Source organism: Rhinopithecus bieti, unplaced genomic scaffold (genome assembly GCF_001698545.2).
Source record: "Rhinopithecus bieti isolate Rb0 unplaced genomic scaffold, ASM169854v2 scaffold_15197, whole genome shotgun sequence".
Lineage (NCBI taxonomy): Eukaryota > Metazoa > Chordata > Mammalia > Primates > Cercopithecidae > Rhinopithecus > Rhinopithecus bieti.
The window spans coordinates 1106292-1132308 of NW_016808366.1; the positions used below are offsets into that span (position 1 = coordinate 1106292).

Sequence of the window (26017 nt, forward strand, 5' to 3'; positions counted from 1 at the left end):
GATTTTTTTTTTTTTTTTTTTTTTTTTTTGAGATGGGGCCTCGCTCTGTCGCCCAAGCTGGAGTGTAGTAGCGTGATCTCGGCTCACTGCAACCTCCGCCTCCCAGGTTCACGAGATTCTGAACCTGCCTTAACCTCCCAAGTAGCTGGGATTACAGGCGCCTGCCACCATGCCTCCCTAATTTTTGTATTTTTAGTGGAGACGGGGTTTCAAAAATATTGGCCAGGCTGGTCTTGAACTTCTGACCTCAAGTGATCCACCCGCCTCGGCCTCCCAAAGTGCTGGGATTACAGGCATGAGCCTCTGCGCCTGGCCAGGACTACATTCTTTTTATAAATTAACCCAAGGATAATTGATATCCATATGTTAACTCTTGCTGTCCAGGAACAGGGTGCACTGTACCATTGACTTACGTCTCTGTGTTCTTCAAGTAGTATTTATGTTTTTTGTTTTTTAGAGAGGGCTTACATGCTTATGGTTATTCTTAGGTATTTTGTCTTTTAGTTTGTTTATTATTCTCATTCATTTCTTAATTTAAAGGAATAATGTGTTTTAGTTACATGCACATGAAAAAAGTTATCATTGGCCAGGCGTGGTGGCTCACGCCTATAATCCCAGTGATTTGGGAGGCTGAGGCAGGCGGATCATGAGGTGAGATCGAGAACATCCTGGCTAACACAGTAAAACCCCACGTCTACTAAAAATACAAAAAATTAGCTGGGCATGGTGGCATGCACCTATAGTCCTAGCCACTCAGGAGGCGGAGGCAGGAGAATGGCTTGAACCTGGGAGGCAGAGGTTGCAGTGAGCCAAGATTGTCCCACTGCACTCCAGCTTGGGTGACAGAGGGAGACTCCATCTCAAAAAAAAAAAGTTATCATTTTGAAACTGAACTGTATTTGATTCATTTTTGGTGAATCCTGGTTTTCAAAACACAAAATCATTGGTGAGATAGACTTTCATTTTTAATTGTTAGTTTGTTTTCTGCTACTGACCGCCTTTTTGTCACTTTACATTTCTTCTCTGAGCCTTAGTTTCCTCATCTGTAAATTGAAGAATCTAAAACAGATATCTAAAGCCTGTCTTTGCGCTCTGCCCACGTTGATTCTGATATGATTAACTTCCTAGAGACCTTACATCTGCTCAGGGAAGCCCTCTTGATGCTGGGACCTATGTGACTGCCAGTGGTTGAGGACCATCTTGAGCTCTGGATTTCTAGTCCCTTGTGGCCAGGCTGGTGGGCCACCATCAAGGTCATGTCAGGAAGCTCACTGTCCACCTTCTAGGGCTAATTTGTTTGGTTGGGTAGTTAAAAGTTTAGGGTCCTGGTTTGGAATTGCTTGAAGTGGCCTGGTATCTCCTCGAGAGTTCGCCTTTCCTTTTCATTCCCTCCTCTGGACCCTTAGCTCTCAGACCTACTATCCTCAGGCTGTCCATATGTCTCCCAGTGCCACCCTCATTGTTAACTCCTTCCTTTCCCTCTCTGCCTTCTGGCCCTCTCCCCCATCCCCTCAATACTCAAGGAAGGAAGTAGAGCCTTGGGTTGAAAGAATTGGCTTAGCAACAAGCCAGGTTTATGTTCTCATCCACCTTTGCCTTTCAATAGCTGTGTGATCTTTGGTAAGGTTTAGAGAGAATAAATGCAAAGTACCAACCCATGATTACCCCAGCAGGGGTCTTGGGGAATTGACTTGCTCATTAGTGGTTAATAGTATTAACAGTAGCGTATTACATAAACCTGTGTGCTGGGCTCTATAATAGGAGCGTTTATAAATGACCCATTGAATCTTCACAAACAGCCCCAGGAGGAGGGTAGGAATTATGTGTCCCATTTTGCAGATGGGGAAAATAAAGCCCAGGAGAACTGACCTATGCAAAGTCACACAGCTAATGAGTGTTTGGGCCATAATTCCAACTCAGCTTTAAGATGTCACTCATGGGACTGAGGAACTGAATTTTTAGCTTACCATATTAATTTCAATGTAGAGCCACATGTGGCTAGTGGCTACCATATTGGACAGTGCAGTTCCAGATGTGTGACAGCAGCTCAGTTCCACGTTAGTCAGGAGGGAGTGCTCCTTCCTCCCCTCTCCTTCTATCCTCCCACGCCCCTCCCCTCAGCAGGTGGGTCTTACTTTTGGATGGAGAACACCTTCTGAGTTTAATTTTTGTTGCTTCTTTAATTCTAACAGTGTGAAGAGTGCCAGTGCTGGCAGCATGGGGTCTGCATGGGATTACTGGAAGAAAATGTGCCCGAGAAATACACCTGTTATGTTTGCCAAGACCCTCCAGGTAGAGATTTCTGGAGTCAGGGATATAACAGTATGTAGCCTTTTCCTTGGCACAGCTGGCTGTGTATGACACATTTTAAATGTCTGTGGTCTTGAGACTCATTTCTTCAGCATCGGCTAGACTCCAACTCCTCCTCGCCTCTGTTGCTATCCCGCCTGGTGGCCAGCTGTCCTGAACGTAGCAATAAGAGCACATGTGTGAAGGGGCCCACCTATTGGAAGGCCTGGCCTTGAGCTAGAACTATTCCTTTTCTTTAATTATGGTTTTGAAAAAATGCATGAGGTCGGGCGCAGTGGCTCATGCCTGTAATCCCAACACTTTGGGAGGCTAAGGCTTGTGGATCAACTGAGATCAGGAGTTCGAGACCAGCCTGGCCAATGTGGTAAAACTCCGTCTCTACTAAAAATACAAAAATTAGCTGGGCATGGTGACAGGTGCAATCCCAGCTACTTGGGAGGCTGAGGCAGGAGAATCGCTTGAACCCAGGAGGTGGAGGTTGCAGTGAGCCGAGATTGTGCCATTGCACTCCAGCCTGGGCGACAAGAGCGAAACTTTGTCTCAAAAAAAAAAAAAAAAAAAAAACATGAGATCTACCCTCAACAAATTTTTAAGTGTACAATACAGTATTGTTGTTAATAACTGTAAGTACAATGTTGTACAGCAGATCTCTAGAACTTTCATCCTGTGTGATTGAAGCTCTGTAAAAAAGTGTAGAAACTTCCCAAGTTTGAGTGTCATCCTTGTGTAGGGTCCATGCTAATCTTCTCTTTATTGTTCCTGTTTCAGTGTATGTGCTGCTGAAGTGGCACCTTTTCCTTTTCTTGAGGACTCATGAGGATGGGCATGTGGGCTCTGTCTTTGGCTTTTGGGGGTTGTTGGAGGGTTAGAAACCTGCCTCTGCCCCCTGTGGCAACATCTGCCCTTCATCACATCACTGCCGTCTTGAAGGGAGAAATGCCCTTGAGGGGAAGGAGGAAGGCATGGTTGGGTAGAGCCTGTTGCCACTCTTAGCAGTGACTTAATTCCTTAGCAGGATCAGTTAGTTCCATGGCTATAGAGGTCACCTATGGCTCTTGGTTGCTCCTTTCTAGAAGGAATGGATTGTAAATATGCAGTTCATTGTCTTAGTTTCCATGGGATGGTGACATTGTCTCCCATTACCACCTGTAAGGTTCTCCCTCAGCTCTAGTCCCTTGATTCCTTTAGAGCTAGACAATGCTTGAGAGCCTCTGCTTCGGTTACTCCTTTCTGTCTGATGAGGTGGGCCTGGTTCTCCTACACCCAGTTTTGCTTATGAGGAAGAAATTGATCCTTGAGGATACAGTTGACTTTCCTCATAAAGCAAACTGGAATTAGAACTGGTTTGCAGAGCCAGGTCTGATTTTGTTGGTTGTCTAGGGAGGGACTGGCCACCAGTTCATTTAACAGCAAGCAGGTCCCCTCTGGGCCTGAAGGCCTCTGTTGTGACACTGTCTCCTTGTACTAAATGAGTCCATAGACCTAGAAGCATCTGCCTCCACTTGTCCCTTTATCCGAAGGAAAGAATGTAGTCAGAAGATTTGACAGGTGAACAAACACAAATCCAGAAGGGACATGACTGGCCCAGGATCACACCACCAGCCAATGCCAGACAGGCGATGAGAACCAGTTGTCTCATATCTTTGTCTTGTAAAACAGGTAGTGCAGCTCTGAATCCTGCTGCTCTAGGCACCACCTGCAGCAGCTGCCTCTGAGCTTCCCCCATATAATCCTGAAGGCTCCTTGGCATACCTTTTAAAAATCTTTTTTTCCCTACCTGTCTGTCTCTACTTTTCCTTCTTTAGAAGTCACATGCACCCTCTTCATCAAATCCTGTGCACTCACTGAACTTCTATGACTTTAATCGCCAAGACTGTGAATAGACTCTTCCTTGAACTGAGCACAGCATGTCTGCCACAGGGTCTACATGTATAGACTGACTCTGCAGTGGGTTGGACCAAAAGTTTAACAGATTCAATTTTTAAAGGCTACTTAAAAATATTGTTAACAGAATCAAGGTGTATCCCTACCATGTGTATTAGTAAAGCCAGAAGTAACTCAAAGACCTTAATAGGAATCACCTGGGTTTTTCAGGTTTTTATAGATATTGACAGTTTACAACAGTCTGGTTGAAAGCTTTTCCCTGGGACTTTGGAGCAGGTCGTGTTGATAAGTCACATGTGCTTATGTTTTCAGTCCTTCCTAAGGAGTCCTGTAACAAATAGGATGGCTAAAGCCATCCAGTTCCTATGTTGTTCTAATGAATGGGTAACAGGTGCAGAGAAGGGAAGGGGCCTGATCATCTGTTGAGTTAGGTGGTAGATGGTACATTTGCAGGGGGCCTCGAGGCATCTTTCCATTGATTTGATAAGTCCATTCAAGATGCCTTTTGCCAGGCACTGGGGATACAACCATGAACAAGATCGTTCCTACTCTTTTGGCTCTTAGCCGGGTTGGGAGCCAGAAACAGAAGTTAGAACAAGTTAAGTAAATAAGACTGTGTAAGGTAGTGATGAATGCCATGACGGGAAAATTGATAAGATGACTATGAGGCACTGAGGATGCTCTCAATTTTGAGAAGTAGCAGAAGGCCGCAATCCTGGGCAACATGGCAACACCCCATCAAGAAAAAAAAGAGAGAGAGAGAGAGAAAGAGAGAAAGAAAAATTAGCTAGGCATGGTGGTGCACACCTGTAGTCCCAAATACTTTTGGGAGGCTGAGGTGGGAAGATCACCTGAGCCCAGGGAGGTCGAAGCTGCAGTGAGCCATGTTCATGCCTAACTAAACTAACTGTAGCCTGGACAACAGAGTGAGACCCTGTCAACAAAAAAGGAAAATAAAAGCCGGCCGGGCACGGTGGCTCAAGCCTGTAATCCCAGCACTTTGGGAGGCCGAGACGGGCGGATCACGAGGTCAGGAGATCGAGACCATCCTGGCTAACACGGTGAAACCCCGTCTCTACTAAAATACAAAAAAACTAGCCGGGCGAGGTGGCGGGCGCCTGTAGTCCCAGCTACTCGGGAGGCTGAGGCAGGAGAATGGCGTGAACCCGGGAGGCGGAGCTTGCAGTGAGCTGAGATCCAGCCACTGCACTCTAGCCCGGGCAACAGAGCAAGACTCCGTGCCAAAAAAAAAATAAAAAATAAAAAATAAAATAAAATAAAATAAAATAAAAGCCTTCCTGAGGAGGTGGTAAGGAGCCAACCCTGCAAAGGCTTAGGGAATAGTGCTGCAGACAGAAGGGATACAAAGAGTTTGATGTGTTTCAGAAACTGAAACGAGGCCAGTGTAAGGGTATGGAGGGGAAGGCAGGAAGGAACTGGGTCCTGTGGGCCTCAGTAAGCCAGAGTTAGAGAGTTAGGGCTTTGGGTATTCTCCTTTGAGCAGTAGGAGGAAATGGAAGGTTTTAAGTAGGGGAGAGAATATTATGATTTAAATTTAGAGATAATCCAGGTGCCCAGCTCACCTCTGGCCAGTTCCAGGAAATCAGGAAGTACAGGCCTTATTCACTACCTTGTCCCCACTACCTAATAGAGAGCCTAGCATACTGTAGGTGCCAAGAAAAGATACACTGAATGAATCAATGAACAAAATGAATATACTAATCTATTCTTCCAGTAGTTTGTATGATAATTGTATGATAGTGATGAAACGGCCTGGGTTTCCTTCAGGCCATGTTTTAACCCTCTTGTTGTCACTGCTGTAGGTCAGAGGCCTGGCTTCAAGTACTGGTATGACAAGGAGTGGCTGAGCAGGGGACATATGCATGGCCTGGCATTTCTAGAAGAGAACTACTCCCATCAGAATGCCAAGAAGATTGTGGCCACCCACCAGCTTCTTGGTGATGTGCAGAGAGTGATTGAGGTTCTGCATGGCCTGCAGCTCAAGATGAGCATCTTGCAGTAAGTGTGGCACCCGCAGTGTTGGGAGCAGTCTGGTTTGGCATGGTCTGGGGGCTGGGTCAATCTGAGAAACTGGAAAGCTACCAAAGCAATCAAATCATAAAACTGACTTTGAGACATTTACTAAAAATTACCAATTATGCGATAAACATTCTTAAAAAAAAAACTTTATTGAGTAATATCTTACATATAATTAAGTTCATCCATTTTAAGAGTTCATTGAATTTTGACATTGTATGCAGCCATGAAGCCACCACCAGAATCAAGACATGGTGTCCAGAATCAAGACATGGTGTGTGTATTTTGATTTGTTTTTTGTTTTGGTGTACAGTTCTGAGTTTTGTTTTGTTTTGTTTTTTTAAATGGAGTCTTGCTCTGTCACCCAGGCTGGAGTGCAGTGGCAAGATCTCAGCTCACCGCAGCCTCCACCTCCTGGGTTCAAGCGATTCTCCCACTTCAGCTTCCTGAGTAGTTGAGACTACAGGCACCTGCCACCACGCCTGGCTAGTTTTTTGTATTTTCTGTAGAGATGGGGTTTTACCATGTTGGCCAGGCTGGTCTTGGAACTCCTGACCTCAAGTGATCCACCCACCTCGGGCTCCCAAAGTGCTGGGATTACAGACATGAGCCACTGCACCTGGCTGAGTTATTTGTTTTTAATTGCTGCAAGATATACATAATATAAAATTTACCATCTTAACCTTTTTTTCTTTTTTTTTTTTTTTGAGACAGTGTCTCGCTCTGTTGCCCAGGCTGGAGTGTAGTGGTGCAATCTTGGCTCACTGCAACTTCCGCCTCCCAGATTCAAGTGATTCTCCTGCCTCAGCCTCCTGAGTAACTGGAACTACAGGTGCATACCACCACACCTGGCTAATTTTTGTATTTTTAGTAGAGACAGGGTTTCACCATGTTGGCCAGGTTGGTCTTGAACTCCTGACCTCAGGTGATCCGCCCACCTTGGTCTCCCAAAGTTCTGGGATTCCAGGTGTGAGCCACTGTACCCAGCCCCATGTTAACCATTTTTAAGTGTACAGTTCTGCACAGTTGTCATTCACGTTGCTTTACAACCAGTCTCTAAAACCCTTGTGAAATTGAAGTTCTATACCCTTTAGCAACAGCTGTCCATTTCCCTTTCCCAAAAGCCCCTGGCAACCACTATCCTACTCTGCCTCTCTGAATTTGACTTCTCTAGAGACCTCATGTAAGTGGAGTCATATAGTGTTTGTCTTTTTGTGACTAGCTTATTTCACTTAGAATAGTGTCCTCAAAGTTCTTCCATGTTATAGCATATGTAAGAATTTCCTCCTGAGTAATAACTCATTTTATGTGTATGCCATATTTTGTTTATCCCTTTCATGCTAAATATTCTTTTTCTTTTTTTAATGACATGGGGTCTTGCTTTATTTCCCAGACTGGAGTGCAGTGGCTATTCACAGCTGTGATCATCTACAGCCTCAAACTCCTGGGCTCAAGCAACTCAGCTCATTCTTTTTTTTTTTTTTCTGAGACAGAGCCTTGCTCTGTCACCCAGGCTGGAGTGCAGTGGCGTGATCTTGGCTCACTGCAACCTCTACCTCCTGGGTTCAAGCGATTCTCCCACCTCAGCCTCCTGGGTAGCTGAGATTACAAGTGCCCGCCACCATCCCCGGCTAATTTTTGTATTTTAAGTAGAGACGGGGTTTCACCATGTTGGCCAGGTGACCTCAAGTGATCCGCCCATCTTGGCCTCTCTAAGTGCTGGGATTACAGTCATGAGCCACCGTGCCCAGGCTTGCCTCAGCTCATTCTAAACGTTCTTGATTGGTAAAGAAGGTAAAATTGAAAAAGCTGCTAGAACAGATATTGTTGGCAGGCCTGTTCTCTAGCACAAGGGTTGCTCAGTAAAAATGTCTCTTGGTGGTTTGCTGATACAGAAAAGCTTTAAACCTTTGGAGCTGGCGTTTTGGCTTTTAGTGGCCAGAGAATGAAATTTAGTGTGAATTTCCTCCTGTGGTTGCATTCTATATGTCAGATGACCCAATTTCATGTAAGCTGTGATAAACACATGTGGCTTTTATTGGGGTCTGTTGGCTTTTTGTTGTTGTTGTTGTTGAGACAGAGTCTCACTCAGTCACCCAGGTTGGAATGCAGTGGCATGATCTTGGCTCACTGCTACCTCCACCTCCTGGGTTCAAGCGATTCTTCTGCCTCAAACTCCTGAGTAGCTGGGATTACAGGCACATGCCACCACGCCTGGCTAATTTTTGTATTTTTAGTAGAGATAGGGTTTCACCATGTTGGCCAGGCTGGTCCTGAACTCCTGGCCTCAAGTGATCCGCCCACCTTGGCCTCCCAAAGTGCTGGGATTACAGGCTTGAGCCACTGCATCCGGCCGGTCTCTTGGCTTTTATAACCTACCCTACTTTACCCCATACAGCAACAGGGCCTTGAGTGGGGTAGTGCCTCTTCCATGGTTTCCATGGGTGGAGCCTGGACTAGAATCCAAATCCAGGCTCTGTCAGGTACTTTTCTAACTGTCTCTCTATGTGATACTGCATGACCTTGTGAGCTTTTTTTTGGTTTTAGTATAGTCTGTGTCAGGGACTGCTTTTATTTAAGTTGTAAACAGTGACAGACTAGTCCCATGAGTGAGTTAAGACTTGATAGGCCGCTCCTGGATAGGATTTCCTTTGTGCTGGTTAGTCCTAGAGGAGGCCTGGTGTCAGGCAGAGTGGAGCATCAGGGCCCTGAGATGGCGAGATGGGAATCTGCTTCCTCTTGTGCTCTCTGGCATACAGAGGCCTGGCTTCAAGATCTGTGTGACAAAGGTGGTTGAGGAGGGAATGTTCAACAAGGGTCTGCATTGGTTTGGGTAAAAGCTGAGCTGCTATAACAAGGACCCCCCAAATAGAGGCTCAAACAAAACAAGTTTCTTTCTCATATAAATGAATGGTTCAAGGCTAGGCAGGGATCTAGGCTAGGTAAGTGGCCTTTCTCCATCTGTGGGGTTGGGAACTTTGTTTCCTTCTGTCTTATGGCTCCAGCATTCTCTTAGGGTTCCCCTTATCTTAGGTTCCTTTTGTCTTATTGTTCTGGCATTCTCTTGGGATTACCTCTGTTTGCATGGTTGAAGCAGTTTCACCTGCACCTCAGCCTGCCCCAGTCCCCAGTAGGGGGAAAAGAGAAAAAGAAGAGGGAGGGCAAATAGTTTCTTGGACAGGCCTAATGGCAGGGCAGGCTAGGCAGGTGGCCACAGGCCCTGCTTATACTTAGGAGTAGGGGTGGGGGTGGGGATAAAAGGAAAAGGGGAGGTTGGATGCTGGGGCAATTAGCAGTTGCTGTGACAAAATCTGTTGAGGTAAACTGAATCAAATGACAGCTCTAGATAGGATGTCAGAGACAAGCTATTTCCTCACATTTCATAAAATAGGAAAACTTAACCCCATATAAACCAAATGAGTTTGTTTTTAATGAGATGGCAGCAATTAAATGAAGTAGGTGGATGGTGGTCCACGTGAGTACCTGGGAAACCTTGGGCTACTCCTGATTGTAAACTTTGTTATATTTCTTTAAAAAAAATGTGTGTGGTTTTTTTTTTTTTTTTTTTTTTTTTGAGATGGGGTCTTGCTGTGTTGCCCAGGCTGGTCAAGTGATCTACCTGCCTTGCCCTCCCAACGTGCTGGGGTTATAGGTGTGAGCCACTGTGTCTGGCTCATATTTCTTTTATTTTTATTATTTTCTTTTCGACAGTCTTAATAGGGCTGAACTTTTTAAAAATAATAATTGTTATCCTCCCACCTTAGCTTCCTGAGTAGCTGGCCCTACAGGCGCCTGCATTTCTTTTCATTTGAGGGTTCTGTCAGATGCTGTTCTCTTTTTTCCTTACTGAAATGTCAGTGTTCCTGGCCTTGGCCCATATTCTGGAGGCTTGCCCCTTCTTTTTTTGTTTTTGAGACAAGGATCTCACTCTGTCACCCAGGCTAGAGTGCAGTGGTACAATCTCGGCTCACTGAAACTTCTGCCTCCCTAGTTCAAGTGATTCTTATGCCTCAGCCTCTCCAGTAGCTGGGATTATAGGCATGTACCACCACGCCTGGCTAGTTTTCATATTTTTAGTAGAGACTGGGTTTTGCCATGTTGCCCAGGCTGGTCTCAAAACTCCTGGGCTCAAGTGCTTTGCCTGCCTCGGCCTCCTAAAGCGCTGGGATTACAGGTGTGAGCCACTGCGCCCAGCCCCTTGTCCCTTCTGAATCCTTATCTAGATCCTCCATCTTTATAGAAATGGCTTTGTTTGTAGTAGAATTAAATCTGTCTTCTAGCAATTCAGAAGAAGGCATAGGAAGATCTTGGTACTTATTATGAATGGAGAAAAGATCCTGGGAAAGGGGAAGGTGGCCCCAGTGTGTCTCTGTATTCATGGATGGTCTCCGTTGTCACGGGCTCTGGGTTTTTATTCTCAGAAATATTGTTCCCCAGTGACCCGGTGAATTTATTTTCAAAGACAAACAATAAAACTGGGACTAACTTCAGAGCATCTGTCACCATAAATAACATGGCCTGGATGGCTGTGCTTACCTTCTTCATGATTGACAGGGCTTGCAAGGAAACGGCAGGGTCATGCTTGTGAGGAGTAGCACCTTCAGATCTCAGCTGGAACAATGAAAATTGTAGGTGGGAGGAAGCAACGACTTTAATGGATTTTTTAATAAAGAGCAGGTCTGTACTCTGGCTTGTGTGTTCCATGTTAACCTGAAAAGTTAACCATGGACCTGAAAGTTAACCATGACTCCCATTTCCCCTGAGCAATTGTGATTTCAGTGGTATGTCTGGGTCCTGAGTAGGTTCCTGGGACAGGCTGATAACCTGTCTGGAGGTGTCCCAAACAATTGATGCCAATTGTTTCCCCCTCTTCCTCAGTGGCTAGCAGTGGTATGGGATTGCTGGAGTGGGAGAGCTGAGACGGGATAGTTGCAGGCCCTTGGGAGCAGAATTTTAGTTCTGTAACATCACTCTGTGCCTTCATGTATATGGCCACTTCCACTTTCACAGGAAGGTACAGGAAGGCATCCACAACATTTTATGTGCACATACATGGAGGCACAGCTTTCAGTAGATGCTCACAGGAGTCTGTGGCCCTAAAAAGGGTAAGAATCTCTGTTCTTTTCTTCAATAACAAACATTTTTCTTTGGAATGGTGAAAACAAAGTTTCAGAATAATTTTTAGAAACTTTATCATTAATGGCCTATACATAAATGACAGTTGATTTTATTTTTTTAACCCCTGGGTAATCATTGCATTTTTGTAATTGAATGCCATTACATGCTGGGATCATTGTGACTGTTCATTAATAAGTTAAGCTTATTTTTAGTAAGTCACATTTGAAGAGCACTTTAGGCCACCATTAAGTCATTTAATTGTTATGAAACTCAGTTGGCAAAAAGAGTCAAATTCTGTAAAATACTTAAAGAGATTTATTCTGAGCCAAATATGAGGACTTTGACTTGTGAGACAGCCTCAGGAGGTCCTGAGAACATGAGCCCAAGGTGGTCAGGCTACATACAGGCTACATACATTTTAGGGAGACATAAGACATCAATACATATAAGAAGTACATTGGATGGGTCCAGAAAGGCAGGACAACTTGAGGGGTGGGTTAGAGGTAGATTCAAAGATTTTCTGATTGGCAATTGATTGAAAGAATTAAGTTATTATCTAAAGAGTTAAGTTATTATCTAAAGGCCTGTCGCCAGGTGCAGTGGCTCATGCCTTTGGGCTCCCAGAACTTTGGGAGACTGAGGTAGATGGATCACCTGAGGTCGGGAGTTCGAGACCAACATGGAGAAACCACATCTCTACTAAAAATACAAAATTAGTTGGGCATGGTGGCACATGCCTGTAATCCCAGCTACTTGGGAGGCTGAGGCAGGAGAATTGCTTGAACCTGGAGGCAGAGGTTGCAGTGAGCCGAGATTGCACCATTGCACTCCAGCCTGGGTAACAAGAGCAAAACTCTGTCAAAAAAAAAAAAAGAAGAAGAAGAAGAAGAAAGAAAGAGAGAGAGAGAAAAGGAAGGAAGGAAGAAAAAAAAGAAGTAGGGAAGAGAGAGAAAGTGAAGGAAGGGGAGGGTAGGGAGAAAGAGAAAAGGAAGGGAAGGGAGGAAGAGAAAAGGGAGGGAAGAAAGGGGAAGGAAGGAAGATAAAAGAAAGGGAAAGAATGAAGACAAAAGGAAGGAAAGGAAGGAAGAAAGAGAAAAGGAAGGAAGGAAAGAAAGAGAAAGAAAAAAGAAAGGAAGGAAGGAAAGAAAAGAAAGAAAACAAAGAAAAGAAAGAAAGGAAGGAAGAAAGGAGTGTCTGGGTTAAAATAAGGGGTCGTAGAGACCAGAGTTCTTATGTAGATGAAGCCTCCAGGTAGCAGGCTTCAGAGAGAATAGATCGTAAATGTTTCTTATCAGACCTAAAAAGGTGCCAGACTCTTACTTAGTTTTCTCCTGGCACAGGAAAAGACCTGGAAAGGAAAGGGGATTTCTATAGAATGTAGATTTCCCCACAAGAGACAGCTTTGCAGGACTAGTTCAAAATATGTCAAAGAAATGTATTTCGGGGTAAAATACTTTGATTAATTACAGTACCTGCTATCTGTTATTTGGTATCTTATTGCTACAAACAGTCTGTTTTGTCAGTCTTAGGGTCTCTGTTTTAATGTTAATGCTGGTCAGTTGTGCATGAGTTCCAAAGGTAGGAGGATTGTCTGACTCCCTTCCCATCATGGCCTGAACTACTTTTTCAGGTTAATGTTGGAATGCTCTTGGCTAAGAGGGGTCCATTCAAGTTGGTTGAGGGTCTTAGAATTTTATTTTTAGTTTACAGTAGCAGACAGATCAGACAGATAATTAGCCCAGTTTCACAGAGGAGGAAGTAGGAATGAGGCTGGTTAAGTGAGTTGTCCCAGAGTTGAAATCCATTCAGGTCTTCTGAGTGAGAGTCCAGTCCCACTCACTGCGTGTGACCACAGTGGGAGCTCACTAAGGAGTGGTCTCCTAGGAGACCACAGATTCACATTCCTTCTTGTTTAGCAAATGGTAGTGTGTGGTCAGATGGTCTAGGTGGAGCTGCTGTCCCTACTGGGAGAGTATTTAGGAATTGGGAACCCCTGCAATCGTCCAGTTACTCCAAAACCCATGCCCTCTTTGTCCTCTCAACAGAAGCCGGGAGCATCCTGATCTGCCACTGTGGTGCCAGCCTTGGAAACAGCACTCAGGGGAGGGGAGATCTCAATTCAAAAACATCCCTGTCACTGACACCAGGAGCAAGGAGGAAGCCCCAAGCTATAGAACTTTGAACGGGGCAGTGGAGAAGCCCAGGCCCCTGGCCCTGCCCCTGCCGCGTTCTGTGGAGGAGTCCTATATCACCAGTGAGCACTGCTACCAGAAGCCCCGTGCCTACTACCCTGCCGTGGAGCAGAAGCTGGTGGTGGAGACGAGGGGCTCTGCCCTCGACGATGCGGTCAACCCCCTCCACGAGAACGGCGATGATTCCCTCTCCCCGCGCCTGGGTTGGCCTCTAGACCAAGACAGGAGCAAGGGGGACAGTGACCCCAAACCCGGCTCCCCAAAGGTATGTGGCTGGCTTGTACTTGTTCTTCATTCATTGCGTGAGTGCTTGTAAGTTCTCCTCCTAGGTTTGAATGTTCTATGGAAGATATTTATTAATAAAACTATATTTAAATTTGCTTACCATAAATATTTTTTGGTTTGCCAAAATGGGTGCACAGTCAGGAGAGCCCACTTAAGCCAAAGATCCTAGGTTCCAGGAAGCACCCACATAATGGCATAGTCAAGAGTGGCGGGTCGTGGGGGCGTGGGTGCAGAGGAAGGGAGAGGTGGGAAGTAGCAAGGAGAATTGGGTTAGGAAAACTCACTTTTTCTTTAAGGCAATTTGCATTATAATTGCACCTAGATGTTAATTCTTAGCATGAGCAAACAATGAGTCAAATGTTTTGTTAGGCAGAATTTTTTCAATCCAGTTGTATGATAGCTTTATTTTGACTTTTAACTTTGAAGCCCTGTGGTAAAAATGGTACACTTTGTCAAAATATTGCTGGTTTCATCAGTTTTCCCAAGAGCCACTTTTGGTGTTTTTGTTATTCAAGTCACTGTCTTCTAGAACCCCCTTGTGTCACCTCATTTGCAGTGTTTTCATCTCTAACTGCTCACTAGGCTCATTGTGCCCTGTCCTCAGTTGTCAGTGAGGCTTTGTATGATTTGAGAGTTCCTCTGCCTCATCATCCTTTACTTCCCAGACTTTCTCCTGCAGGTTGGTGTCACCAGCGTTAAATACATTGCTGCATAGTGCCAAGGGGATCCTAGATTACAAGCCCCTCAAGGGAGGGGATTGTACCTCATTCATCCTTGTGCCCTTGACTGTGTCTAAACAGTGTTGGGCAAGGTGGTAAGGACACAGTCTTGAGACAGACGCAGTTTCAGTTCTGGGCTCAGCCTCTTACTGTGATTCTGAGCGGGTTACTTCACCTTCCTGACCAGACCTGTTTTCTTGCCGGTAGAATGGGGCCAGTGAAGCCCCTCAGTTACTATGGAATGTATTTGTGAAAATCCCTCAGCACATTGTTTTGCACATAGTAAGTACTAAATAAATATTGGCTAGAATCTATTTCATTTCAAATGGATGAATGAAAGGATGACCAAATCCTAGAAAAAGTTAGTGGTCCTGTGGATCAGGCAGGTTTCCTAGAGGTATCTGGCACATAAAACAAAGTCAGGAAATACTGGGCCGCAGCAAAGCAACCAGGGTTAACAGTCTCTTCCATTGATGGTAAGCTGACCTTGCTTTTATGTGCCTTACCCTATATCATCCTTGTGAACCTTCCAAATAGGTTTTACTACCCCCATCCTTCCACCGAGGGAGCAGAGGCTCAGGGACATGAAGTAGTCCATCTAGACTCGCACATTCAGCAGGAGATGGAGCTGAGACTTGAAACTCGTTGGTGTGACTCCCGTGTACTAACCCTCGTCTGCACTAGCCCTGCTCTAATCAGCTCTCAGGGCTCTGGAAGCCATTCTGTGAGGCTTACTATAGGCTAGGACATTGGCCCAGTCAGTAGGAAGCAGCTGTGGGTCCCCAAGCTAGAGTGCTACCTTGAGGTCATTGGAATTGGTACAGTGGGCAAGCTTCTGCCCAGTTCCAAAGTAGGAAATAGGAAAGGGAGGTAGGGATTTGGAGTATTGAAACTGCAGCTAGTATTTCAGATGGCTGCAAACGCTGGCTGGTTGAAAAATGGGCCAGGGGCGATCTCCATTCAGTCATTTCTATGTCATTGCATCCCCAGGTGAAGGAATATGTCTCCAAAAAGGCTCTACCAGAGGAAGCCCCTGCTCGGAAGCTGCTGGACAGAGGCGGAGAGGGGCTGCTGAGCTCCCAGCACCAGTGGCAGTTTAACCTGCTGACCCACGTGGAATCTCTTCAGGATGAAGTGACGCACAGGATGGACTCCATTGAGAAGGAGCTGGATGGTAGGGCTCCCTCCTTGGCCCCCTGTGCATTGGCATGCACTCTGAGCACCCCCAGACGAGCTGCTTTCTGAACCCCCCAATCTTAGTTTACAGGGACCACTGTACTCCTTACTTCTCTTCTTTTCAGCCTCTCCCCACCTCCATTCTCCCCTCAGGATGGACGAGCCTTAATTTTAGTATTTATCAGGTGCAAGATCTGCATGATGTTGGGTCCTGCCTCGCTTGTCTGACTGACCCCTTCTGTGAAGTTGAGTATGCAGAGAGAGGGCAACTGGCAGTCCTGCTTGCAGGAAATGTGTGATCTAAGCGAATCTTTACAAACAAGTTCTGTGAGAAATTAAAATTTTGACTTGAGTTTTAGGGTATCTGAGGATTTAATCTGAAAAACCTCTTATTTCAATCTTTGATAAAATCTAAAATGAAGCTTTCTGCTCGTAAGCCAATAGAGATTTGAGAATTTGCCTGAGTCATTTGTGTAGCCCCAGGTATTCCTCCCAGATATTGGTGGTCACGGACAGGCCTGGAGGATCAAACCTGTAATGATGAACATGATCAAGTTCAGTCTCTCTCCAGGAAGTTGACGGTTTGGGTTGTTGAAATATTCCCTAATTATTTGTTTTCATGTTAAAAATGGAGCCGAGTTAAGAAAGAAATGTTTGAGGATTCTGGGTACAGTCCAGCTATGATTTTTTACTGTAACTGGGAATATAAAACATACATGAAATAACTCAGAAGAAAATGCCATCTGTTATACAAGTGAGGGCCATGAAGTGTGGCCAGGACACATGTGGCTGATGCCATGCCAGGGGAGGAGAGTGCTAACAGGAGGGCTTCCTAAAACTGCTGAGACTGAAGTTGAGCTTTAAGGAGAGTGATGGTGTTTCCTACTGGAGAGGACTCAGGGTAGATGATCTGGCTCGACTGGAGAAAGGGTTGCCCTGTTGGAGGACAGTGAGAGAGACAGCAAGACCTAGGCTGGGTGTGGTGGCTCACACCTATAATCTCAGTACTTTGGGAGGTTAAGGTGGGAGGATTGCTTCAGGCCAGCCTGGGCATCACAGTCTCTACAAAAAATAAAATTAGCCAAGTGTAGGGGTGGAGTCCCAGCTACTTGGGAGGCTGAGGTGGGAGGACTGCTTGAGTCCAGGAGTTGGAGGCTGTAGTGAGCTGTGATTATGCCACTGTACTCCAGCCTGTGTAACACAGACCCTGTCTCTAAAAAAATAAACTAAAAAAAGGAATTGTAACTGATGCCACTGTCTGTGAAAAACATATTATTAGAGAGCTGAAGGAGGATATAACGCTAGACAAAAAAGTGTAGCTCTTGAGAGAATAGCAGTAGGAGTGGCTCCGAGCCCCTGAAAATAGGATTATCACCATGGAAACAGGGTGACTGTTCGGTTGTTGCCACAGGGACCTTCCCTGAGGGGAGAAGTTAAACTCTACTCACATCTTACCTCCTTAATCCTCTCTTCAGCCAGGTTCAGCCTCTCTAGCCCTGGATGTGCCGAATGGGCGGTGTGGCAAGAATGGTAGGCCTGAACGCCCTTTCTTTGGCCTCTTGTATGTCTCGCTGACTCAGAGTCACATATTCTGTACATTTCTAAGACTCTAGGCCCTGAGAGAGATACTAAGAAAGCATTAAAATAAATGATAAAGCTTAAAGATTTTATTTAGGTAAACAGACTTTTGCATAGTATTTAAGAGTAATCAGAATCCCTTTTTAGAGAATCAACTCTTTATTTAAACACCAAGATAAACTAAGCTTTCATAACCAAGTTTTAAATAGGAATTTGGATGTAACATTCCTTTTTTAAAAGCTGGCCTGCTTAGCCAGGTGTGGTGGTGCACAACTGTAATCCTAGCTACTCGGGAGACTGAAGCAGGAGAATTACTTGAACCTAGGAGGCAGAGGTTGCAGTGAGCTGAGATCATATCACTGCACTCCAGACTGGGCAACAGAGCAAGACTTAGTCTAAAAAATAAAAAATTTTAAAAAATTTAAAAGCTGGCTTGGCGTGGTGGCTCACCCTTGTAATCCCAGTGCTTTGGGAGGCCAAGGCAAGAGGATCACTTGAGGCCAGGAGTTCAAGGTTACAGTGAGCTATGATCGTGTCACCGTACTCCAGCGTGGGTGACAGAGCAAGACCCCATTTCTTTTTTTAAAAAAAAAAAGCCTAGTAAGCTATTAGATGAAATGTATGTGTGTGTGTGTATATATATATATATATATATATATATATATATGCCATTGTTTTACAATTGGCCATTATTTAATTATTTATGTAGTTATGTGAACAGTACTTTATTTTGTAGCAGGATGAGTGGCAGACAAAACTCCTCAGACACTGAGTTAAAGAAGGAAGGGGTTTATTCGGCCAGGGGCATCAGCAAGACTTTTGTCTCAAGAGCCGAGCTCCCCAAGTGAGCAATTCCTGTCCCTTTTAAGGGCTCACAACTCTAAGGGGGCACATGTGATAGGGTCATGACTGATTGAGCAAGCAGGGGTACGTGACTGGGGCTGCGTGCACCGGTAATTAGATCAGAACAAAACAGGATAGGGATTTTCACAGTGCATTTCTATACAATGTCTGTAATCTATAGATAACAGAACCAATTAGGTCGGGGTCAATCTTTAACTACCAGGCCCAGGGTGTGGCACCAGGCTGTCTGCCTGTGAATTTCATTTCTGCCTTTTAGTTTTTGCTTCTTCTTTCTTTGGAGGCAGAAATTGGGCATAAGACAATATGAGGGGTGGTCTCCTCCCTTAATTAATTAATTAATTAATTTTTGAGACGGAGTCTCAGTCTGCTGCCCAGGCTGGAGTGCAGTGGCATGATCTCAGCTCACCATAACCTCCACCTCCTGGGTTCAAGCAATTCTCCTGCCTCAGTCTCCCAAGTAACTGGGATTACAGGCGCATGCTGCCATGCCTGGCTAATTTTTGTATTTTTAGTAGAGACAGGGTTTCACTATGTCGGCCAGGCTGGTCTTGAAGTCCTGACCTCGTGATCTGCCTGCCTCGGCTTCCCAAAGTGCTGGGATTACAGGCGTGAGCCACTGCGCCCGGCCTGAACAGTACTTTAAAAGACAAAGGATATTTAATGACCATGAAAAGTAAAAAAGTCTTTTGGCATTAGAGATATTATTTTCTTAAATAAAAAATATTGCCTTGATGAGCAGTGGTATCTATACAGATGATCTTAGTGTATTTGAACAGAAATTTTTCCTCTGTAACCTTCTGTCTTGCTAGCAACCAGTATACTAGTTGGAAGCTGTTCTGCATCTTTAAAAGAGACACTTGGGATGGTGCAGCACATGGTGTGGACAGGCTGGCCTGCTGGATGCGGGGGTCCAGAGGAGATGCTGTTGACTTCCCACAGTCCTGGCTTTGTTCTTCAGCCCAGCAGACCTTGACAGACAGCTTCCATCCTAGGAATTCCACACACTCTTGTTAACCAAGCTCAGGCACTACTGAGTGGCTTAGACTCTTCCAGTCTGAGCGTTGGTGCGCCTTCATACTGTGCATGCCTCCTGGGCCACTGTAGTATCGGGATGTCTTTGGTGAGCCTGGAACTAGATCTGAGGTAGTTAGGGTGACCTTAAGAGGGGCCTCTCAGCAACTGTAGGATCATAGGATCATCTTGCAAAAGATTGACTGACTCTCTTTGCTGTTGGAATGACCCATCCAGTCTTGACTGCCTTTTCTCCATTTATTTATTTATTTATTTATTTATTTATTTATTTAGACATGGGGTCTCACTCTTTCTCGCCCAGGCAGGAGTACAGTGGCATCATCTTGGCTTACTGAAGCCTCTGCCTCCCAGGTTCAAGCAATTCTCCCTTCCTCAGTCTCCCAAATAGCAGGCAGATGCCTGCCACCACACCTGGCTAATTTTGTATTTTAAATAGAGACGGGTTTCACCATGTTGGCTAGGCTGGTCTTGAATTCCTGACCTCAGGTGATCCACCTCCCTCGACCTCCCAAAGTGTTGGGATTACAGGTGTGAGCCACCGCGCCTGGCCTCTCCATTTATTCTTGTGCCTGTTTGCTGAGCAGTCCCCTGTCTCCTTCTAGTTTTGTTTTGTTTTTTTTTTTAAAGACTTACTGGTGTTCTGAAACTGGTCACTATGCAGTTTTCTTGCTCAGGAGGCCACTAGTTCCTCTCACGTGACTGATCTTTTACTCTTGGTTTTCAAGCTTAAGTCTGAGGAGGCAGTCTTATTTTTCTTATTTCCCAAGTCCTTGTACTTGCTGGAATTAGGAAGAAAGAGGGTTCCTCCTTCTTGGAACCCCCAAATACCAACAAGAAATATGATGGAGGAGGATAAGCTACACAGGGCCCAGAGCAATGGGTGGGGCATTTTGCTGGACCACACATTCCTTCTCTCGCTGTGTTTGTTGCAGGCTTGCCACGTTTCAGACACAGGTGAGTGTTAGGGACATAGTGGCAAGCAAGGCAGACTCAGCCTTAGCCCTCATGGAACTTGATCTAGTGGAAGAGACAGATATTAATCAAATCATCCCATTACCTGTAATTACAAACCATAGTAAATGCTCAAAGGAGAACACATGATACCATAGCACCTGTAACACAAGGACCAGATTCAGGGTATGGGGTTGGGGAAGGCTTCCCTAAAGAATAGCTCACAGGAAACAGAGGATTTAGAAAGGTGGAGAGGAAGGTAGGGCTGAGTCTTGAGGACAGGAGAGGATTGTGCAGTAGGTTGCAGGCTGCTTGATGAAGAGGTACTGGATGGGCCTTCCTTTTGCTGCACTCCAGGGTCCAGAAGGTGCTCAGTACAGGTTGGTGCATGGACTAGAAAGGCTTTAGGCAGGCTGGGAAAGCACAGGGGCTACCTGCAGGGGGTGGTTCTTGTCAAAGGTGCAGGGTTCCCAGATGGTCTCTCCCGAAATGCCAGAGCTTTAGGGGGTAGCTTGGGGAAGAACAAACATCTTTCTGTAGAGAAATACTTGTTCTCACAAGCGAGACAGCTTTCTAGATATTGAATCAATAATGATAATGTTAATTAATGCCTGAAATCTTACATTAAATATTTAAAGGGGCTGGGCATGGTGGCTCATGCCTATAATCCTAGCACTTTGAGAGGCCAAGGTGGGTGGATCACCTGAGGTCAGGAGTTTGAGACCAGCCCGGCCAACATGACGAAACCCCGTCTCTAATAAAAATGCAAAAATTAGCCAGGCGTGGTGGCCTGTGCCTGTAATACCAGCTACTCAGGAGGCTGAGGCAGGAGAATCCAGGAGGCGAAGGTTGCAGTGAGTCGAGATCATGACATTGTACTCCAGCCCAGGCAACAAGAGCGAAACGCTGTCTCAAAAGAGAAAAAAAAAGGCCATGCCTGTTCATGCCTGTAATCCTAGCACTTTGGGAGGCCAAGGTGGGTGGATCACCTGAGGTCGGGAGTTTGAGACCAAAACACAGAAATTCGCTGGGCGTGGTGGCACATGCCTGTAATCCCACCTACTCGGGAGGCTGAGGCAGGAGAATCTCTTGAACCTAGGAGGCAGAGATTGCAGTGAACTGAGATCGCACCACTGCAGTCCAGCCTGGGTGACACAGTGAGACTCCATCTCAAAAAAAGAAAAAAAAATTAAAGGGAGAAAATAATATCAGAGTATTCTGTGCCACTGATGATTATGTATCAATCAGGAATTAATATGAAGCAAATCAGAGTTTATGATGATACAAATAGACCTTTTCAAGACCCTGTAGATTTTCATTTTTCTTGACAGGATGCTAAAACACCAGCCTCTCTGATTTTCAGCATGGGAAAGCTTTTTATTTTTTATTTTATTTATTTATTTATTTTTATTTTTTATTTTTTTGAGATGGAGTCTCGCTTTGTTGCCAGGCTGGAGTGCAGTGGCGTGATCTCGGCTCACTGCAACCTCTGCCTCCTGGGTTCAAGCAATTCTCCTGCCTCAGCCTCCCGAGTAGCTGGGACTACAGGCACGTGCCGCCATGCCTGGCTAATTTTTGTATTTTTATTGGAGATGGGGTTTCACCACGTTGGCCAAGATACTCTCGATCTCTTGACCTTGTGATGTGCCTGCCTTGACCTCCCAAAGTGCTGGGATTATAGGCACGTGCCACCGCGCCCGACTGGGAAAGCTTTTTAAAGAGTGAGTAGTAACACTCAGAAAGGTGCTTCCTTCCGAGACTCCTAGACTCTGGTAACAGTGGCCTCTGGCAATGTGTGGCTGTTTAACCAAAATTGAATAAAATTTAAAATTCAGTTCCTCAGTTGCACTAGCAATTTTCCAGCGCTCAATAGCTGCATATGGCTAGTGGCTACTATATTGGATGACACAGACTTGCACCATTTCCATCATTGCAGAAAGTTCTTTTGGACTGTGTTGCTCTAAAGCATTTGAGTTTTGTCCTGGGAGTACCACTTTGTAGAGCAGGTGTTGACACAGTGTTGGCTGAAATGGCCCTTCCTCCCTTGCCCATGAATGGTCTGATGGAATAAGGTGCTGAAACGCTTGCTGATGTTCTTGCAAATCAAGTGTTGGGAGCTCACTGGGTCTCATTTCTCTCTTCTGCCGACAGTGTTGGAGAGCTGGCTGGACTACACTGGGGAACTGGAGCCCCCTGAGCCACTGGCCAGGCTTCCGCAGCTCAAGCATTGTATCAAGCAGCTGCTGACGGACCTGGGCAAGGTGCAGCAGATCGCCCTCTGTTGCTCAACATGAAACTGGGCACCCAAAACTCATGGGAGCACAATCCTGGGGCACCTGCAGGAGGAGCTTCGCATATTTAAATAAATAAACCTAGCATGCTGAATGCACGTGACACTGACTGACTTCAGGGATCTGGGCCAGGAGTGTGATGGACATTGGACAAAGAGGCCATTTTGGCTGTGGGAGGACACTCTGATCTCGAAGCCTACCATAAAGGTAGCAAATAGACTCGGGATTCCCTTCTTCTGTGCACATCATTGAATGAAGGGAGTCTTTTTGCACAAACTTCACTTGAAATCGTGCCACTGATGATAAATGGAATGAGAGCCAAAAAAGTTTAGTTGGAGACAGTTGTAAATTCAATTTGCAGTTTATTTAATTGACTTTTCTGTCAGGTTGGGGCACATGCCAACTCCCTGGTTTCTTCCTGGCATGGTGTTTGGGCAGCAGACATCATTTTCCTTTTCTAGCTTCATGGGAATGTTGTGAGCTCACCACGCTGTGGAGGTTGGGAAGGAGCAGAGTCTTGGCTGCCCTGCTTTCTCCTTAGGACTCTTCACTTTTCTCACCACATCTCTTGCATGACTTCATGGTACTGGGGACAAGTTTGTATGCTTTCACCCCAGAGCTGGCTGGGTCATGGCTTTTGTAGCAGAGCCCATACAGCCTATGGAAGAACTAGAATCTCACAGTAATAAGAATCTAGGAGGAATTCCAAACTGAAGCAGGCAGGGTCTGGAACCCAAAGGACAGCATTTTCTACCCATTTCTTAATATTGACAGCTTCCCCGTTCTATTTAATGTCCAAAAATTTTTCCCAAAATTTCAAACTCTTTCACTGTAAAGATTTGTTACAAAGAATGTGGTTTGGGGAATTACCTTATTTTATATTGTTGTAAACAAACTTCAAATTATACATGTGCCGCTTTTCTCCTTCCTGAAGGGTATTTTCAGTAGTCAGTGTTTTCAGAATTATTTTGTTACTATACTTTAACATTTTAAATTTCCTGTTTGTATTATTTTGTGAGATCAAGGTGATTATGCTGCTTACGGTCCAGGTACAACCTATTTGTACCTTCTGAGACAATATTTGTGTTACTTTTGCAGGTTACGGTTCCACATGTAATTGCTATATTTTGTTTTGTTTTTCCTTACTAGGCAAAGTTAAAATGTTCCATGCTTTGAGGAGTGACCCATTTCGCTACTTCGTTTTCTTATCACTTATCACTAAAGGCAAAAATCAAAGCACAGTTGTCCATTAACTCTTATAAGTTAATTATGGGTTTATGAGTCTGTAATGTTATATGCTGCAAACATTTACTATGTAAACGTGAAGTAGCCAGTAATATCTCAATAGTAGTAACAGTATCTTTAGCGACCTTTGGAATAGTTAAGCACAGGTCATTGTGGACATGAATTCAGGCCTCTGTACTAAAATCTATTTCAGGGAATGTTCTGTCTAGTGATTTGCTCACCATTTGATATATAATGAATTATAGGACAAGTATAAGCTGATCTGCTATAGCTGATCCATCAGAGAAAATACATGTGGCTATAACATCTATAACTGACGATTCCTCTACAAGAGGCTGTTTCTCACTGCTAACGTTGGTATTTCTGGCGTGGGAAGAAATGCACAGGCATGCATGGCATGTATGTTCAGACAGCTGCACTGTAAGAGTTGTTATGCAGTCTGAAAAGGGAAGAAACAGGATGGCTTTCTGTAGCCACAACTGTGAGGTGTGATGATTGTTGTATTATTAGATTACTGATATTTCTTTTCTGAAAATACATTTGACTTTTAATCACATCTGTGGAAGCTGTAACTTTTAATGTAGTCAATTTCATGTCTTGTTCAACAACGGAAGCAGAAACTGAATTGCCCTAATTTTGCCGACTGGCCATTATTGGGTTTATTGTTTAAGTTTTTGGTAAAGGAAGTAATCTCATTTCATTCGTTGTGACTTTAGGGAAGCAGAGAAGATTCCCCAAGTTCTTGTAACCTCAGTGTGCTTCCCTAATTTAAAGCCATGTTGAGGGGCTCCATTCCCAGTTCCTGGGTCAAGGTGAATTAATCCTAAGTTGGAGCACTGGAAACCATTATTTGCAAACATTGCTGTTACCATTTAGAAATATGTGCACTACCAGCCGGGTGCGGTGGCTCACGCCTGTAATCCCAGCACTTTGGGAGGCCGAGGTGGGTGGATCACTTGAGGTCAGGAGTTTGAGACCAGCCTGGCCAACAGGGTGAAACCCCGTCTCTACTAAAAATACAAAAATTAGCCGGGCGTGGTGGCGGGCGCCTGTAATCTCAGCTACTCGGGAGGCTGAAGCAGGAGAACTGCTGGAACCTGGGAGGCGGAGGTTGCAGTGAGCCGCCGAGATCGTGCCTTTGCACTCCAGCCTGGGTGACAACTACAAGACTCCGTCTCAAAAAAAAAAAAAGAAAAAGAAAAAAAAGAAGTATGTGCACTACCTAAGTTTTGTCTTTTGAGAAAAACTATCCACCTATAAAAAATTACCTTGACAAAAATAGTTCCGCTTTGACTAATCATTTTGTTTCTTTAAGTGGTAAGTATATGCAAGGTGGATCCTTGATGAGCCAACATTGCACTGTGGATACATACCTATGTTTACGCGCTATTAGAACAGAAGGCGCTGTATATAGAAATGTTGCTTTGAAGCAATATTTGCAAAACACGCAAACTTCTGTATCTGTATTTGGAAAATAAAACAGGTTCTTGTTGCTATGTTTCAGTTACATATTGTTGAGTTACAGTCATGCATCACATAATGTTTCTGTCAACCATGGACCCCATACACAGGATGGTCCCATAAGATTATAATGGAGCCGAAAAATTCCTATCACTTAGTGATGTCCTGATGGTCCTACTGCATAGGCCTCGGCTAATGTGTGGATTTGTCTTAGTGTTTAACAAAAACCTAAAAAGTAAAATATATATTTAAAAAATTAAACTAGAAAAAAACTCATAGAATAAGGATATAAAGAAAATATATTTGTATAGTTGTACCATGTGTGTAAACACAAAGTGTTATTACAGAAGTCAAAGTTAAAATTTAAAAGCTTACAAAGTAAAAAGGTTGGTCACGCAGGGTGCCTCAGCTGTAATCCTACCACTTAGGGAGGCTGAGGCTGGAGACCCTGTCTCTAAATAAAAGGCTGGGTGCTGTCGCTCACGCTTGTAACCCCAGCACTTTGGGAGGCCAAGGTGGCCAGATCACCTGCGGTCAGGAGTTCAAGACTGGCCTGGCCAACATAGCAAAACCCCATCTCTACTAAGAATACAAAAATTAGCATGGTGGCGCATGCCTGTAGTCCCAGCTACTCAGGAGGCTGAGGTAGGAGAATCGCTTGAACCTGGGAGGAGGAGGTAGCAGTGAGCTGAGATCCTACACTGCACTCCAGCCTGGGCAACAGAGTGAAACTCTGTCTCAACAAAACGAAAAACAAAAAGTTATCATGAACTAAGGCTAATTTATTATTGTAGAAAGAAAGTTTAAATCAGTTTAGTAGTGACCAGCCTGGGCAACATGGTGAAACCCCATCTCTACAAAAATTAGCTGGGCA

The 26017-nt window shown here is 44.8% G+C and overlaps 1 protein-coding gene across 2 annotated transcripts in view; it reads left to right on the top strand.

Moving 5' to 3' along the window:
• Positions 1-25178, top strand: part of PHF20 (PHD finger protein 20) — a 189067-nt gene extending 163889 nt beyond the window's left edge. For both annotated transcript variants that reach the window (XM_017886648.1, XM_017886649.1), the window contains 5 exons: positions 2193-2292; positions 6018-6213; positions 13395-13806; positions 15536-15719; positions 22298-25178. In XM_017886648.1, coding sequence (XP_017742137.1) covers positions 2193-2292; positions 6018-6213; positions 13395-13806; positions 15536-15719; positions 22298-22440 — 1035 coding nt within the window. In that variant the 3' untranslated portion in view covers positions 22441-25178. The remainder of the gene's footprint in view (positions 1-2192; positions 2293-6017; positions 6214-13394; positions 13807-15535; positions 15720-22297) is intronic.
• Positions 25179-26017: the final 839 nt, after the last annotated feature.